General features: G+C 37.9%; 1 protein-coding gene across 1 annotated transcript; it reads right to left on the bottom strand.

Annotated features, from left to right (window-relative positions):
- Window positions 1-1,718: 1,718 nt before the first annotated feature.
- LOC137398178 (uncharacterized) lies at window positions 1,719-15,591 on the bottom strand. Its single transcript, XM_068084284.1, has 6 exons — window positions 15,520-15,591; window positions 15,044-15,251; window positions 13,462-13,562; window positions 10,737-12,512; window positions 7,694-8,543; window positions 1,719-7,582 (listed from the first exon to the last, which is right to left on the bottom strand). Exons 1-6 carry the CDS (start codon window positions 15,589-15,591, stop codon window positions 1,719-1,721), a joined length of 8,871 nt encoding a protein of 2,956 aa, XP_067940385.1.
- Window positions 15,592-19,991: the final 4,400 nt, after the last annotated feature.

The raw sequence follows: 19,991 nt of genomic DNA, 5'->3' as shown, positions 1-19,991 counted from the left end.
TGTGGAGAAATTACATTATGTTATGCATAACTAATCCGAATCCACACACAACTTCAGTGTTGAATTTGCTTTGTCATTTCACTCTAATTTGACTATGTTCAGTTTGTGCACTTTTACTTTATCATGTGAGAACTAATTGGATTATTACTGGTTCAGGTACAAGTGAAGGTGTTAAGCTGTTGTAAGCAGTACTAGTATTTACCAGCAAAAGGTAATTCTATATTTTATAGGTCTGACAATTAAAATACACAACTAACTAGAAATTCCACTGTCATACAGCCCACGACCAAAGAGATGGCCAGAGATATTGGCAAAAAAATAAAGGGTACTGATGGTTGAGAAATGCAATATTAGCAATCAAATGGCTCTGCAGTGCAATAGGATAACTGCAATGGTAGCTGTAAAGTACTGGGTGTGGGTGTTATTATATACAACAATAAGCAATAATGAATGGAAAAGATGTTTATATTTTCCCCCTGCAACAGGAGAAATGCAATATTGGCCAATATTAGAAGTAAAATGCACTGATATTCTTAGAATAATCAATTTTATTAATATAGTAATAATAGAAAACCAATACACAATTTTGTTTACATTTCAAAACGTCATAGGTAGCAATATCGAGAAGTTGTGGTATTTATATAGGTTTTTAGAAAATTTATTTAAAAAGTGTTTGGTCATGACAAACAACAACAATGAAAGGCAAATATTACACATTTATATCTCTCCCTTGCAATAGGAGAAATGCAATGTTGGCCAATATTATAAGTAAAATGCACGGATATTATTAAAATAACCAATATTGTTAATATAGTAATACAGCAATAATAGAAAACCTATGAGCGTTCATGCGTCTCGAAGATTTCTGCAAACTGCAGCAAAATAAAAGCTGTTATAAAAGTGTTATAAAGCTGTAGGCCTAATTTACTGTAATGTATGTAATTCAACAACAATAAAGACATATGTTTATTATAACTCTGAAATGCAAAATTAGAAGTAAAATGGCAAGCTACTGTGTACTATACACAGTTTGAAAGTTAGTTTCGTTGAATGTAGAATGGTTTTGATGAGCGATCTTTAACAGAAAGCGGGTAGGATCATTCACGCATATAAAAATGTAGCAAAATAAAAAATGTTCTTGTCATGAAGGGGCGTTATAGTTCGGCCCTAGCTTGTACATAAGTTGTAAAGAATTTCGGCTAACGTTTCAAATAATGAAACCTTCGGTGATTGGACAAAAAACACAGGCTGATAAACTGTGTACCACAATTTCGTACCTGTAAATCGGTCTACGCCTCAAACGGTCTACGTTTATTACAGAAACCTTCGAATAAATTCGAATACAAGTGCTCTGTAGTCACCCAGATAGTCATATGTACTGGCAATGTTAAGGTAGCTGCTAGCAATATCATCCGAACTACCCATTTTTCCATAAACCGCTTTTCTCATATTCAAAGACTTGGTGTAATACACAGCTTTCATCATATCCAAAGACTTGGTGTGATATTCTAATGCGGCTCTATAGTCACCCAGGTAGCGATATGCATTACCAATGTTATTGTAACTGCTAGCAATATCAGAATGACTAGCAGTTTCTCCATACAAAGATTTCTTCATATCCAAATATTTGGTGTGGTATTCTAATGCTGCTCAGTAGTCACTCAGATAGTCATATAAAACTGCCAATGTTAAGGTAGCTGCTAGCAATACCATCGTAACTACCCATTTTTCCATAAAAAGCTTTTCTCATATTTGGAGTTGGTGTAATACACAGCTTTCATCATATCCAAAGACTTGGTGTGATATTCTAATGCAGGTCTATAATCACCCAAGGATTTATATGCATTTCCGATGTTATTGTAGCTGACAGCAATATCAGAATGACTAGCAGTTTCTCCATACACAGCTTTCATCATATCCAAAGACTTGGTGTGATATTCTAATGCGGCTCTATAGTCACCCAGTGAGTAATACGCAATTCCAATGTTATTGTAGCTGTGAGCAATATCAGAATGACTAGCAGTTTCTCCATACACAGCTTTCCTCATATCCAAAGACTTGGTGTGATATTCTAATGCAGCTCTATAATCACCCAGGGAGTTATATGCATTTCCGATGTTATTGTAGCTGACAGCAATATCAGAATGACTAGCAGTTTCTCCATATACAGCTTTCCTCATATCCAAAGACTTGGTGTGATATTCTAATGCGGCTCTATAGTCACCCAGTGAGTAATACGCAATTCCAATGTTATTGTAGCTGTGAGCAATATCAGAATGACTAGCAGTTTCTCCATACACAGCTTTCCTCATATCCAAACACTTGGTGTGATATTCTAATGCAGCTCTATAATCACCCAGGGATTTATATGCATTTCCGATGTTATTGTAGCTGCCAGCAATATCAGAATGACTAGCAGTTTCTCCATACACAGCTTTCCTCATATCCAAAGACTTGGTGTGATATTCTAATGCACCTCTATAATCACCCAGGGATTTATATGCATTTCCGATGTTATTGTAGCTGCAAGCAATATCAGAATGACTAGCAGTTTCTCCATACACAGCTTTCTTCATTTCCAAAGACTTAGTGTGATATTCTAATGCGGCTCTATAGTCACCCAGTGAGTTATATGCATTTCCGATGTTATTGTAGCTGCAAGCAATACCAGAATGACTAGCGGTTTCTCCATACACAGCTTTCTTCATATCCAAAGACTTAGTGTGATATTCTAATGCGGCTCTACAGTCACCCAGTGAGTTATATGCATTTCCGATGTTATTGTAACTGACAGCAATATCAGAATGACTAGCAGTTTCTCCATACACAGCTTTCCTCATATCCAAAGACTTGGTGTGATATTCTAATGCGGCTCTACAGTCACCCAGTGAGTAATACGCATTTCCAATGTTATTGTAGCTGTTAGCAATATTAGAATGACTAGCAGTTTCTCCATACACAGCTTTCCTCATATCCAAAGACTTGGTGTAATATTCTAATGCTGCTCTATAGTCACCCAGGGAGTCATATGCATTTCCGATGTTATTGTAGCTGATAGCAATATCAGAATGACTAGCAGTTTCTCCATACACAGCTTTCCTCATATCCAAAGACTTGGTGTGATATTCTAATGCGGCTCTATAATCACCCAGGTAGCGATATGCATTTCCAATGTTATTGTAGCTGCGAGCAATATCAGAATGACTAGCAGTTTCTCCATACACAGCTTTCCTCATATCCAAAGACTTGGTGTGATATTCTAATGCGGCTCTATAATCACCCAGGTAGCGATATGCATTTCCGATGTTATTGTAGCTGCTAGCAATATCAGAATGACTAGCAGTTTCTCCATACACAGCTTTCATCATATCCAAAGACTTGGTGTGATATTCTAATGCGGCTCTACAGTCACCCAGTGAGTAATACGCATTTCCAATGGTATTGTAGCTGTGAGCAATATCAGAATGACTAGCAGTTTCTCCATACACAGCTTTCCTCATATCCAAAGACTTGGTGTAATATTCTAATGCTGCTCTATAGTCACCCAGGGAGTTATATGCATTTCCGATGTTATTGTAGCTGATAGCAATATCAGAATGACTAGCAGTTTCTCCATACACAGCTTTCCTCATATCCAAAACCTTGGTGTGATATTCTAATGCGGCTCTATAATCACCCAGGTAGCGATATGCATTTCCAATGTTATTGTAGCTGCGAGCAATATCAGAATGACTAGCAGTTTCTCCATACACAGCTTTCTTCATATCCAAAGACTTGGTGTGATATTCTAATGCGGCTCTATAGTCACCCACTGAGTTATATGCATTTCCGATGTTGTCGTAGCTGATAGCAATATCAGAATGACTAGCAGTTTTTCCATACACAGCTTTCTTCATATCCAAAGACTTGGTGTAATGTTCTAATGCTGCTCTATAGTCACCCAGGGAGCGATATGCATTACCAATGTTATTGTAGCTGCTAGCAATATCAGAATTACTAGCAGTTTCTCCATACACAGCTTTCTTCATATCCAAAGACTTGGTGTAATATTCTAATGCGGCTCTATAGTCACCCAGTGAGTAATACGCATTTCCAATGTTATTATAGCTGTGAGCAATATCAGAATGACTAGCAGTTTTTCCATACACAGCTTTCCTCATATCCAAAGACTTGGTGTGATATTCTAATGCGGCTCTATAGTCACCCAGTGAGTTATATGCATTTCCGATGTTATTGTAACTGACAGCGATATCAGAATGACTAGCAGTTTCTCCATACACAGCTTTCCTCATATCCAAAGACTTGGTGTGATATTCTAATGCGGCTCTACAGTCACCCAGTGAGTAATACGCATTTCCAATGTTATTGTAGCTGTTAGAAATATTAGAATGACTAGCAGTTTCTCCATACACAGCTTTCCTCATATCCAAAGACTTGGTGTAATATTCTAATGCGACTCTATAGTCACCCAGGGAGTCATATGCATTTCCGATGTTATTGTAGCTGATAGCAATATCAGAATGACTAGCAGTTTCTCCATACACAGCTTTCCTCATATCCAAACACTTGGTGTGATATTCTAATGCGGCTCTATAATCACCCAGGAAGTAATATGCATTACCAATGGTATTGAAGCTGCTAGCAATATCAGAATGACTAGCAGTTTCTCCATACACAGCTTTCCTCATATCCAAAGACTTGGTGTGATATTCTAATGCGGCTCTATAATCACCCAGGGAGTGATATGCATTACCAATGATATTGTAGCTGCGAGCAATATCAGAATGACTAGCAGTTTCTCCATACACAGCTTTCTTCATATCCAAAGACTTGGTGTGATATTCTAATGCGGCTCTATAATCACCCAGGTAGCGATATGCATTTCCAATGTTATTGTAGCTGTGAGCAATATCAGAATGACTAGCAGTTTCTCCATACACAGCTTTCCTCATATCCAAAGACTTGGTGTAATATTCTAATGCTGCTCTATAGTCACCCAGGGAGTTATATGCATTTCCGATGTTATTGTAGCTGATAGCAATATCAGAATGACTAGCAGTTTCTCCATACACAGCTTTCCTCATATCCAAAGACTTGGTGTGATATTCTAATGCGGCTCTATAATCACCCAGGGAGTGATATGCATTACCAATGATATTGTAGCTGCGAGCAATATCAGAATGACTAGCAGTTTCTCCATACACAGCTTTCTTCATATCCAAAGACTTGGTGTGATATTCTAATGCGGCTCTATAATCACCCAGGTAGCGATATGCATTTCCAATGTTATTGTAGCTGCTAGCAATATCAGAATGACTAGCAGTTTCTCCATACACAGCTTTCCTCATATCCAAAGACTTAGTGTGATATTCTAATGCGGCTCTATAGTCACCCAGTGAGTTATATGCATTTCCGATGTTATTGTAGCTGCCAGCAATATCAGAGTGACTAGCAGTTTCTCCATACACAGCTTTCGTCATATCCAAAGACTTGGTGTAATATTCTAATGCGGCTCTATAGTCACCCAGTGAGTAATACGCATTTCCAATGTTATTATAGCTGTGAGCAATATCAGAATGACTAGCAGTTTTTCCATACACAGCTTTCCTCATATCCAAAGACTTGGTGTGATATTCTAATGCGGCTCTATAGTCACCCAGTGAGTTATATGCATTTCCGATGTTATTGTAACTGACAGCAATATCAGAATGACTAGCAGTTTCTCCATACACAGCTTTCCTCATATCCAAAGACTTGGTGTGATATTCTAATGCGGCTCTATAGTCACCCAGTGAGTTATATGCATTTCCGATGTTATTGTAACTGACAGCAATATCAGAATGACTAGCAGTTTCTCCATACACAGCTTTCCTCATATCCAAAGACTTGGTGTGATATTCTAATGCGGCTCTACAGTCACCCAGTGAGTAATACGCATTTCCAATGTTATTGTAGCTGTTAGAAATATTAGAATGACTAGCAGTTTCTCCATACACAGCTTTCCTCATATCCAAAGACTTGGTGTAATATTCTAATGCGACTCTATAGTCACCCAGGGAGTCATATGCATTTCCGATGTTATTGTAGCTGATAGCAATATCAGAATGACTAGCAGTTTCTCCATACACAGCTTTCCTCATATCCAAACACTTGGTGTGATATTCTAATGCGGCTCTATAATCACCCAGGAAGTAATATGCATTACCAATGGTATTGAAGCTGCTAGCAATATCAGAATGACTAGCAGTTTCTCCATACACAGCTTTCCTCATATCCAAAGACTTGGTGTGATATTCTAATGCGGCTCTATAATCACCCAGGGAGTGATATGCATTACCAATGATATTGTAGCTGCGAGCAATATCAGAATGACTAGCAGTTTCTCCATACACAGCTTTCTTCATATCCAAAGACTTGGTGTGATATTCTAATGCGGCTCTATAATCACCCAGGTAGCGATATGCATTTCCAATGTTATTGTAGCTGTGAGCAATATCAGAATGACTAGCAGTTTCTCCATACACAGCTTTCCTCATATCCAAAGACTTGGTGTAATATTCTAATGCTGCTCTATAGTCACCCAGGGAGTTATATGCATTTCCGATGTTATTGTAGCTGATAGCAATATCAGAATGACTAGCAGTTTCTCCATACACAGCTTTCCTCATATCCAAAGACTTGGTGTGATATTCTAATGCGGCTCTATAATCACCCAGGGAGTGATATGCATTACCAATGATATTGTAGCTGCGAGCAATATCAGAATGACTAGCAGTTTCTCCATACACAGCTTTTTTCATATCCAAAGACTTGGTGTGATATTCTAATGCGGCTCTATAATCACCCAGGTAGCGATATGCATTTCCAATGTTATTGTAGCTGCTAGCAATATCAGAATGACTAGCAGTTTCTCCATACACAGCTTTCATCATATCCAAAGACTTAGTGTGATATTCTAATGCGGCTCTATAGTCACCCAGTGAGTTATATGCATTTCCGATGTTATTGTAGCTGCCAGCAATATCAGAGTGACTAGCAGTTTCTCCATACACAGCTTTCGTCATATCCAAAGACTTGGTGTGATATTCTAATGCAGCTCTATAGACACCCAGTGAGTTATATGCATTTCCGATGTGGTCGTAGCTGATAGCAATATCAGAATGACTAGCAGTTTCTCCATACACAGCTTTCCTCATATCCAAAGACTTAGTGTGATATTCTAATGCGGCTCTATAGACACCCAGTGAGTTATATGCATTACCAATGTTATTGTAGCTGCTAGCAATATCAGAATGACTAGCAGTTTCTCCATACACAGCTTTCCTCATATCCAAAGACTTGGTGTGATATTCTAATGCGGCTCTATAGACACCCAGTGAGTTATATGCATTTCCGATGTGGTCGTAGCTGATAGCAATATCAGAATGACTAGCAGTTTCTCCATACACAGCTTTCCTCATATCCAAAGACTTGGTGTGATATTCTAATGCGGCTCTATAATCACCAAGGGAGTAATATGCATTACCAATGTTATTGTAGCTGCTAGCAATATCAGAATGACTAGCAGTTTCTCGATACATAGCTTTCTTCATATCCAAAGACTTGGTGTAATATTCTAATGCTGCTCTATAGTCACCCAGGAAGTGATATGCATTTCCGATGTTATTGTAGCTGATAGCAATATCAGAATGACTAGCAGTTTCTCCATACACAGCTTTCTTCATATCCAAAGACTTGGTGTAATATTTTAATGCTGCTCTATAGTCACCCAGTGAGTTATATGCATTTCCGATGTTATTGTAGCTGCCAGCAATATCAGAGTGACTAGCAGTTTCTCCATACACAGCTTTCGTCATATCCAAAGACTTGGTGTGACATTCTAATGCTGCTCTATAGTCACCCAGTGAGTTATATGCATTTCCGATGTTATTGTAGCTGATAGCAATATCAGAATGACTAGCAGTTTCTCCATACACAGCTTTCTTCATATCCAAAGACTTGGTGTAATATTCTAATGCTGCTCTATAGTCACCCAGTGAGTTATATGCATTTCCGATGTTATTGTAGCTGCCAGCAATATCAGAGTGACTAGCAGTTTCTCCATACACAGCTTTCATCATATCCAAAGACTTGGTGTGATATTCTAATGCAGCTCTATAGTCACCCAGTGAGTTATATTCATTTCCGATGTTATTGTAGCTGCCAGCAATATCAGAGTGACTAGCAGTTTCTCCATACACAGCTTTCATCATATCCAAAGACTTGGTGTGATATTCTAATGCAGCTCTATAATCACCCAGGGAGTTATATGCATTTCCAATGTTATTGTAGCTGTGAGCAATATCAGAATGACTAGCAGTTTCTCCATACACAGATTTCCAAATATCCATGACCTCAGTCAGAAATTCTAAGGCAAGTCTGTACTCACTTAATGATAAATACATCAGTCCAATGTTGGAGTATACTTTAGAGGTATCTCTGTGATCAGTCCCAGCGTGTAAGTCACACTTTATTATATCGAAAGTGGTGATATTCTCTTTGCCCTAAAATATCACTCAATTATATTAGGGTATAATACATCATCAATTGTCATGTTATCTACCATCCATATAGTTAGCATATAACCGTCCATTGAACTCAGCTCATCATATACATTTTTATATTACATGTATAACAAAAGTCTGACAGATGTCAGATGTAAACTGTTTGTTTAGCTGCAGAGCTAAGTAACACTTGAGTATTATGATTGGATTGCAGCTTTAGTAATAGTTATTCAAGATTGAGAAAATTCAAGCCATATTTTAGTAAATGCGCCGATGTTACTTTGATCTGATATAATAAAAAAAAAAGATTTTAAATCTTGTACAAGCAAAATGATGTTTTTGTGTATTTAGTAAAAATGTGAAAATGTGAACTTAATAGAGTAACAAAGAGAATTCTTTCCTAAAATGCTATAAAGTATAAAACGCTACATCATATAAAGTATTAGTTGTAGTTTTAGTGTATATTTTTATTTATATTGTCTTTAATAACTACAATAATAACTACGATAATTGACTGACTGTAAGACTAAATAAGTAGTCAGCAGGTTGGATCATTTGATAACAATTCTTAAATCAAATTATTATTATTATAACATTAAACTAATTTAAGGATTATTAGTAATATTAATTTATTAGTGTTAGTATGCCCTTTATTGTTGTTTTATTTATGTATAAAAGTTATATTGATACACATTAGTAAAAATAGTGCTTAGAGTAAAAACAGAGCTGATATAAAATTATGTGTACTAAAAAGCTACAAGTTTAGTTAAAACATTTTATTACTTAAAGTTTCGTGCGGTAGGCTTGCACACTTCAGATAAAATGTTAAAATAATTATTATATATATATTTATATTTATATATATATTTATATATATATAAATATACATCCACTTTTACATCCAAACTGACAAGCATGTCCTAGCAAACCAACCAAATATAGTGGTGGTATACAAGGAAAACAAGAGGGCTACTATAATAGATATAGCCGTACCCAATGACTACAATATAGCCAGCAAAGAAAAAGAAAAGGTAGAGAAATATCTCCCTCTTTGAGAAGAAATTGAAAAATGCTGGAATGTACGAACAACTGTAATCCCAGTAGTCATTGGGGCGCTGGGCGCAATAACACCGGCTCATAAAATTTGGCTTGCCCAAATACCAACAACAATCAACTCAGGTGAGTTGCAGAAAAGTGCGCTATTGGGAACAGCTAAGATCTTGAGGCGAGTGCTCAAACTCCCGGGTCTCTGGTAGGAGACCCGAGTTAGAGCAGAATTTACCACCCATAAGGGGTATCCGGGGTGAGGAAACAAGTTTTATATATATATATATTTATATATATATATATATATACATGAAAAATTGAGTAAAAATGAAAGTTAAAGTTAAGTTTAAAACAACTTTATTACTAATAGTTTCATATTGCCATGCAAACGTCATACTGGTCATACTGGTCATAAGAGACTGGTCATACTGCATCTACTGTATATATATACATGTATATATATACATGTATATATATACATGTATATATAAAAATTGTTTCCTCACCCCGGATACCCCGTATGAGTGGTAAATTCTGCTCTAACTCGGGTATATATTGATATATATATTTATATAAATATATATCTTTTTTTTTCTAATATCACAGTTTATTATATTATTAGTTTGTTTATTAAATTATTAACTTTCAAACAATTTCCTGTAACACAATTTTCTATATGCAAGAAAATGTTTTCAAAATGTCCAGCTAATAAAATAACAAGTGAAAGATGCATAATAATCAATCAATAATCGATAGTCTATCATTTCATAAGTAAAATAACCAACTTCGGAATTGTTTACCAAATTTACCAAAATGATTAATTAGTTTACTACAAATAATTACCAACAACTTAAGGATTCAGTTTCTGTCAGCAAATCCCTCAAAAGGTTAAACTAAACTTAGCTTTCATGCATCGTAAAATTTGAAACAGGAACTTGGATCAGAATGTTGGTGGCTCAAAAATGCTTACAAAAAATGCAAGTTGATCACCATGACAAGAGGGCTGAACCCTTTATACAATATATGTGTAAAACTAAATACCATCTTAATATTGTAAACTATTCTGAACTCATCAGCATCAAATCAACCAAAACATAATTTATGCCAGCATTAGTTTACACTTTAACAGCATTATTTGACACTCACCTTTGGCAGCATCTTTCTAGCATCTATCAAGTTACCAATCTCTTTGTAGCAGTGCCCCGCTAAAATTTTAAATAGCTCTGTAGTTGCTTGATTGCTGTCGATGAGATGACTGAGATATTGTAGAGCTTGTTGGTAATCCCCGGTAAAGTACAGCAGATAGGCACAAAGCTCGGTTTCCTTGCGCACAAAAGATTCGCCATCAGGCATACTTGATGCTTGTTTTTTTACTTCATCAAAGAAGAAAACTAGTTCAGAAGATTCTAGAGATTTACCGATTACCTGTTCTAGCTCTTTTTTAGCCTTAGAGTATTTGCCCATAAAGAATAAAACCTCAGCTTTTGCCCAATGGTCATTTTTCTTTACAAAAATGTCTTTGCATATAGATGAGATTGAGATGGCAACGTTTCCAGTTTTTTTAAATGAGTGAGTGGCTCTTGATACACCTGCTTTTACAGATTGTTTGATTGGAGCTAGCAAGCATCCCATGGTTAGGATTAACTGAGGGGGTGCAATGTAAGTCTCACTCTGCGCTACAGTTCGTTTATCGGCAACCTGAATAAACTCTGCCTGAGCTTTCAGTCTGAGATAAGCAGATGTACGTATGTAGATAGACGAAGCTAACAGAATGTTCAAGTACTCATGGTTTTCTTGGGACAACAGGCCATTTTCTCGCATGGTTAAAAAGACCTCCCAGCAATGCGCAGCATCAAGCCCCAAACACATTTTCAAATTGTTTGCTAGCAAGGTTGGATATCGGAAGAACTTCTCTTTAACTTTTACACTCTGGTTTTTTGGTGGTTGAAATTTAGTGAATTCAAGAAGAAATGAATATGTTTGCATGTCCTGTTGAAATGATTGTAAACGCTTCTGCATGATGTTAATTTTGTCTGCAGGCACAGAATTCTCATAACTCCTTCGGGCTGACCGAAACGATCGATACGGCTCATAAGGGTCCGATGTCGACTCATTAGCTAAAATAACAACAGTTGATGAGAGCATGTCAGACTTGTCTGCGGCGTAACTATCAAATTGTTTTTCAGCTTCATTTTGGTAGAGCATCATGAGTTCGTCTACAGTGAATGTCAATTTATACCCTCCTTTGCCATTTCCTGTCGGTATGTTACCTGATCTTTGTGTAATTCCATCAAATCTGTAACCAACAACTACGTTATCGGTGGAGATCTGATGATCCAAGTAGTCATTCTCAATCAGTTCTTGAATATCAAAAGCTTTTAGTGGTGTCTCCCTAAGATTCCCTATACGGAAGTAGCTGTCAACGGCTAGTCTTTCAAAGTAGCTAGAATTCTTTTCGACTATTATTCCATATTCTAGGTCAGAATATGGAGTTGCCTCACCTTTAGCAACTGAACCGAGACCTATGACTACAAACTTTTCATCGCATTCTTCATTCAACCCTTTAAGAAGTTTAACACTTGTTTCTAAGATTTTTCTAGAAACATTGATGAGGCCTTTTGTGCATTTTTTACTTGCTTCAAACACCCTTTTGCACAATAATTTGGCTTGTTGCTTGCTGTTTTCACTAAATATGTCATCAGTTTCCAATTCTTCAACTGAACCATTCAAGCGTTTGAAATCTTCATTTGTCTTCTCTCGGTACTCTTCGAGAAGCTTCCCGTGGTCTTTAGTTAACTCCTGATGCTCATCATAACTGAGTGGATGGTTACCTTTGTACCAGCTCTCTTCTATCTCATAGACTAACTTATGTCTATCAGGTAGTGGATCCTCTGCTACACAGAAGTTAGCTAGACCATGAGCCTGTAAATTGTATAAAAAGTTAAAATATAAAGTAGAATTTATAAAGAGCATTATCAGATAATACAAATTAATAAAATTGAATGAACAAACTAATAGTTATCATATTTAATCATTTCAGTATTTATTCCAATTTATCATTTGTAACTCGAAAACGTCTGTCTAAGTTTCTAAAGTAATGAAATGGTGAATAAAATGTATATTTTATTTAAGATTTTAAAATTGAGGAGCAAGTCAGAAGCTTCGCATCTCATTTTTGGTGTTTTTCAGTATCGTGTTGCTCTTTTGTTTGAGTTTTATAAAGATAGAAATGAAGACTTAGTTTTCTTAACAGTGGATTCCACTTTGTCTTTTTTTCAAATCATTATTAATCAACTCACAACAAGTAAAAAATAAACTATATTAGATAAATTCTTGTCTTTGTACAACATTAAAAAGGTTTTTGCACAGAAAATAATTTTTTATAGACATATACAACATTTAACATTCTACCTTTTAAATGAAAGTGTTTGTTTGTTTCTGTGTGTGTGTGCGTGTGCGCGTGTGCGCGTGTGCGCGTGTGCGCGTGTGCGCGTGTGTGCGTTTGTGCGTGTGTGCATGTGTGCGTGTGTGTGTGTTTGATCAATGCATAATTCAAATATTGAAATATTTAAAAGTTTGAGTCATAGTTAAAACATGTTGTTGACAAACATTTCTTACTGCTTATGCTACACATTTGTTCATGATTTAAAACAGCTTATAAACAGTGGCAAGTAATGTAGTTGCTATTGGCTAAGGTTTTTTTGTCAAATGAATTTGGGTAACTTAAGCTAGTAACTTAATCTATAATAATGTGGCGGTGAGATATAAGGACCCGAGGCCAAAAAAAGAGCAAAACTACTGAGTGGCACCATAGAGACCGATTTGGCTTCTACAACACGGTAAAGATGGCGACCAAGCGACAAGGAGAGACCGAGCCGGCTTGCAGCTCAACCAGCAGTGCAACGCTCAGTAGGCCATCCAGGTCGACCACTGACTGAGTTGAAGAGGACCGATCTGCTACCGAGTTGGCATCTGCAACCGGGGAGCAGATTCTATTACTAAAATACGTATATAAGGAGCGCGGATGAGCCCCGTGAATCAGAGCATCTGAGAGTCTCATGTTTTTCAGTTGATTACTGCTTGTTGTATACTCTCAACTGTACCATTTACATATTTGAGAAATATTTATTTATTTTGTACTCAAGTGATTCTGTTTTTGTGGAGCAGTGAAAAAATGCAGTGGGTTCCTTAACACTGGTGGCAGCAGTTGTATTAGTCAGATCCTCAACTCCACAAAAGCAGGTTGATGCTTGAATGTACCAATCGAGGCTACCCTAGTAATAATAAGGAAAAACCCAAAGAGCAAATAATTCGTGGCAAGATACCTCCGGACTCGAATGAGCCTAGCGGCCTAAATATGTGGAAGTATGTCTCTAAAGATCCAAAGAATATCTCTCGTAAGGGTAAAGCATTGAGATGGAGGCCAGACATGCTCAGATTGCAGATAGAGATACAGATCATCTGGCAGAAGTAATACTGAAGATGCTGATAACACTCTGGGCCCCTGCTCTAGCTCACCAGTTCAAGTCACTTCAGCTCTCTGGTTCGGAAGATGTAGAGCACCGTATCAAGTGTTTTCATGAAGTAGCTGAGGCACATAGATAAACCAAGACGGCAAGCTTGCTACACCTCCTGAAGGTCCTGAAGAAAGTGGCAGAAAATTGCAGCCAAGTTAAGTGGGTAAAAGCCGTTTTTACATCCACTTGACCAATTGTTTCGGTCTTTTTTTGGCAGGCTTAAATCAAGCTGAGTATCCTGAGAAGGGTCGCAACTACCACCCTTTAAGAACATGCCATTTGAGTAGAGCTGCTAGTTTGAGTGGCTTACACCAACTTATCTGATCCTTACCGAGCCGACATGGCCAAATAAATGTTCTGCAATACACTGAAATATCCTGGCCTGCAAAAACACTTGTTGGCGGTCCCTAAACCTACGTTAACTATTGCAGTTAGAGCTGGCATGAAGTATCTCTAGATTAAATCTAAAGAACAGCAGTTGAAGAGCTGTAGTTCAAAAAGTGGAAGCCAACAGAACAAACTGCAGTTCCAAAACCAGACCATCTGTCAGTACAGACTATTGGTGCAACAGCACACAAAAAAGCAGGCTTAGCAACGGCAGAATAACAAGATGAGAGGAACGGGTTCAAAGAAACTATATCTGCCAAACCTTTTTAATGTTAGGGTGTAGAGGACAGGAACATGACCGCTGAGACTGCTCCAGCAACATGAAGCTACCGAGCTAAGGAAACAGCAATGAACCGCAACAGTAGTGTCAACTGCTGGTTGTAATAAAGCCCCAACTGTCCTAGTTCTGGCAAAAGGCACTCTGGCGCAAGCTGGCTGGGGTCACTGTGCCAGATTGGAATTCAGCCCGCAAGGTTTCAAAAAATAACAAGGAAATGACGCGAAGACTTTCTGCCATATTCGCTTGTAACAGAGAGATGTTGCAGCTACCTTCAGCCATATCCATCGTTAATGGGGAGGTGACACAAAGGTTTTTTGCCATATCCACTCGAGATGAGAAGGGGACAAAAAAGTCTTCTGCCATAGCCACCAGAAAGTACTGCAAAACCTTGAAAAACTGGAACCTGAATACCTGGAAACCAACCTTGTTGTAGAAACAAGACCTGATCCCGGCTGGGCCATACCAGGCAAGAGCACACTGTCAAAAAGGTACTGTTGACAGGAATGCACTTTAAACAAGACTCAGAGAAAACAGGTCAGCAAATGAGATGAAGCCTGCCTGGTGGAAGTCTTCCTGGTACACTTAGGAAGACCTGGTGTAAGTAAATTTGCCTTGTGGGGCAGCAATGGTGCTCAGCCTTTCAAGGCATATAGTTGGACCAACTTGAACTCTATGAGCTATTTTCTTCTTGAAAAACTAGATGAGGCTCATACAGTTAAAGGTCGATACTGGGTGCACCAAAAACCTGCTGAGCAAGCAAGTTTTTGACACTCTTTCTCAGAGAATGAAGGATCTGCTCAAGGAGAGTGACAGTCATAGTCTCATGGCCAATGTAAAGTGGTCTTTGTGATGAGCCACATCCACAGTGATGTGGACGCACAGACATACATGGGTGGCTGCTGATTAGCAAAGCTCACGCGGTAAGAAGCATGGTGGTACCGGGGCAGACTGAAGTGATCATTTCATGTTGAGTCATCACTCAGAACTACTCTCTATTGAGACTGAGAGAGGGTTGCCCAGGTGGTCTGCCACTGCCTACAAGTCTAAACTGTCTTGGGCCAAAGAGAAGTGTATTGACATGTACCATTGTCAACACAAATACAAGAGTGTAGAACAACTAGGTAGATCAAGAATCACTTTTCGCTGGCTCGGGTCTCCTGACATGGAGTGCGAAAGCACTGGAGGCAGAGATGCCAACCCACCTAAAGGACCTGTTCTAGGCAACGAGAAAGAATTACATCATTTGCACAAGCTGAACAATTAGCAAGGTTGCTAACCGGCTGCCAAAGCACATTCAGCCCAAGTGAGCAAAATGTGGGTCAGACCTCTGAGGTGAAACATTCAATTTCACTAAAAGAAGGGACCTAGTTTATACACCAACCTCCCCACTAGCTCGGCCTAGATAAAAATACCAAGGCGGAAAGCCAGGTGCAAAATTTCCTCAGTAATAGGTTTATTGAGCCTGCTGAAGAAGCCAGGAGTTCTTTGGTGGTATTGGTTCAAAAGGAAGATGATAAATGGCGGTTTCATGTTGACTACCGCCGGCTGAACGCGATTACAGAGCAGAGCGCCTACCGCCTTTTCCGAATTGATGATAGCCTCAATGAGGCTATGGCCTATTCAAGAAAAGTGTCCCTTTCCAGCTGTAAGTGTTTCAGTATGCTATATCTGATCAGTACTGGCAAGTGTCTTTAGATGCCAATGTCTCGAAGACATTATGGTTTCAATCCACTCCGATTTGTGGAGCTAGAAAGTCCTGATATTTGGACTTACTTTCTCGCTAGCCACCTTCCAGAGGCTAATGGAGCTAGTGCTGCACAGCCTGCAATGGTGAACACTGCTACTCTAACAGAGTGTCATCATACATGTATGTCAATACACCAGACTTTGACAGCCACCTTCACAGACTAGAAGATATGTTCCGGCAACTAAAGAGAGCTGGACTCAAGTTCAAGTCAGCCAAGTGCAAAATTTTACAGTCATATGTGTGCTACCTGAACTATGTGGTAAGCAAAGAAGGGGTGGCTACTGACTTTGAGACAACTGAGGCAGTCCATGAATTGCAGGCCTCTAGACGGTTCAGGAAGTTGCAGGGTTTCTGGACTTAGCAAGATATTACTGTCAGTGCATCTCGAGCGTTGGTGCCTTGGCGTAGCCTTTGTACAGGTTGAGAACAAAAGGCGAGAAGTAGACATGTGGAGAAGAGAATCAGGATGCTTTTGAGGCTCAGACGAAACGGCATCTCTTCTGCACCTATCCTGGCATATCCTGATTTGAGTCAGTCATATATCCTAGTACAGATGCTAGCAGATGTGGAGTAGTAACACTACTGTTCCAGGTTCAAGACAGATTAAAGAGGGTGATTGCCTTATTCAGCCAAACCTAGGCCTCTGTTAAAATGAACTACTGCGTCTCACGAACAGGGTTGCTGGCATTAGTCAAAGCCATCAAAAATTTTCAACCGTAGTTGTATGGCCGGCAGTTCCTGCTTTAAACTGACTGTGATTTACTTCATTGGCTATGCAAAAAGAAGCCGTTCAACTAAGTGGCAAGATGGTTGAAGGTCTCGGCAGCATTACATATACACCGGAACAACAAACTGGGGCACACCATGGAAATGCCAAGGTGGTTAGACAATATTCCTGTGAGGACTGCCGGCAGTATGAGCTCATCAAGCTGAGGGATGGCTTGAAAGGAGCTTGAAAAAGAGCTCTACTTTAAAGGAGCTCACCATGACGAGCCAGTCCTTGTCAGAAGTGTCAGTGTCAGGGATCAATGACATGGGTCAATCCGCTGCCAGCGCAGTAGCTAGGGGGAAGTTGACGCAGAACTGGCCGAGGCCATCCTTGGGATTTTGTGGAACAGCTCGGGTGAAGACTCTAGATGGTGTTAGCAAGAGCTGACAAAGATGCAGATCATGGGTTGTGAACCCATTGTTGTCATGTACCGAGGCTTTTTGGCTGGAGAAGAACTGACCAAGGAGTCATTAGAGCGGGGGGCAGGATCTCAAGTAATTTCAATTGTAACTATAGTTTTGATGATTCTAACAATCGATAATACCGGACATGTTCTATTTACTATCACAGCATCGACAACAGTTAGTAGGCAATAGTGATGTTGGTAATACATCATTGCAGTAGGTAAAAGTAGTTTAAATATTCGCATGCCTCCAATTATTAATAATTTTACAAGTGAACCTTAGCAAGATGTTGCCGACATGCTACATAGGGCTGAGTAGCCTCATTTGAAAAGAATATATTTGCAAATGTGGTGAAACCAACTGTATCCTTCAAAAGCTTATACATATTTAAATTTTAGTTTTTATAGGTATCCCTTTGTAAGAGATTCTCTACTGATCATTTTTATGGTTGGTTCATAAAGATCAAACATGCAGTTTTTGAGTTTGACAAAAATAGTGAACGCAAAGCACAGTCAATTTTTCTAGAAAAAGTTTATTTATATTAATGTAATCTAGTCATTATTAATAATTTGTAGAGAACTTTCTACTGCTATGTTTATATTTACAGCCCATAAAGACCAAATAACGAATTTTCATTTATGATCAAAATAGTGAACGCGAAATGTAACGACCAATTCTTTGAAATTATTATGCACACAAGTCGAGAAGCTCTGAAAATAAATTGCATGAGACTCAAAATAGATTTTGATATTTTTAAAGTATTGTGCTTAAATTTTCTTCATAACACATAAGTGATCTGATATGATTATATACATAGTGAGAGTGATATGGTGTAACAAGTAGCATTTCCATACATGGTATAATGGCAGAAAACATCATCACATTGATGAAGTCACCAAATAGAAAGATGCTATATCACATTTATGAGTGAATCAAGTTAACTTACCTGAACATAGTTTCTCCAGAAGCCAGACTTTTCACCTTTAGATTTATAGTTTCTTGCTAGCCATTCTACATATGGAAACTCTGACATTATGTAGTTCACATATTAGATTGTTTTACTCTGCAATAGATATTTCACAACATGATGTAGTGGGACATCATCTATAGTTAACAATTGGAGTGCCAAAAGTTAATGTCAAATAATACACCTCCGTGCGAACTATTTTCCAAATTCTTTGACAAGTGATAGATGATTATTTTCAAATGAGTGTCAGATGACCTTCTGACCTCTTAACACGTTAAGGAACAATAAGTCAGAATAACCAGCGTAATAAGACAGCATATTTTTAGTGAACATAATATTCTTTTTATTTTTAATTATACCATGCTAAGTATGATTATATATCATTAGCAATAAGTATATTATAACCCCAACTATTTTTTATGTATTCATGTAGTTAACACTCGTTTTTGTTTGTCTTTATAACCACTGTTATCAAATCTTTCTAACTACCGTTTAATAATTTATCTAGCTATCTTTTTTAGTGTTTTAATTTGGCTTCCTACTTGCTAGTTAATGTTCAGGAAGTGACTCTTATTTTTGGAACCCTTAATATCTGCCAAATCAGTCAAATCAGTCAAATCAGTTGAATCAGTCATGTCGGCTGAGTCGGCCAAATCAGGCATATCAACTAAGTACTATCATATGTCATCAGCAGTAAGCACTTTGTCATCCATAATCTGCATGCTTTCTAGATACATGTAGGCAATAACCAAATAATATAAATAAAATTACTCTGCAATAGGACCATAAATATTTGGAAAAAAAGACGTTTTATAGAGTTTGAGTTGACCCTGTTCGTCTGTTCGTCATAAACTTAGGTTACTCGGGCTAAGATGTGTGCCCTTTGACAGCGTGGTTTTAGTTACCCTCAAAGCAATAGTTGTCTACCACTTGTCACAATTCATTTTATTTTCTCTGTCATACAATAGTAAATAAGCTTATCACCATCCATGATCTGTATACTTACTATCTAGGTAAAATAAATGATATAAATGGAATCGCACAACAAGAGAGCCAAAAATAGCTAAAGTTAAGTTATTTTCTATAGTGAACCTTGTTTGTTTGCTTTTTACACATTTAGGCTACTAGAGCTAAAAGTCGTGTTCTTTGACAGCACAGTTTCGGAGCAATAGAGTTGTCTATCCTTTTCATTTTAAAGGAGGTTGGTTAAAAATGGCAGCGCTATTCATGACTAGAATTTAATGCAAGTTAGTAGTTGCACTTGAGACAAAATGTGTACAAAAAATATACCCGTATGTACATGTAAATCTTTTCCTATTTTAGTAAATGT

Source organism: Watersipora subatra, chromosome 6 (genome assembly GCF_963576615.1).
Source record: "Watersipora subatra chromosome 6, tzWatSuba1.1, whole genome shotgun sequence".
Classification (NCBI taxonomy): domain Eukaryota; kingdom Metazoa; phylum Bryozoa; class Gymnolaemata; order Cheilostomatida; family Watersiporidae; genus Watersipora; species Watersipora subatra.
The sequence above is the reverse complement of the archived record's forward strand: the minus strand, read 5'-3'. Positions and strand labels throughout refer to the sequence as shown.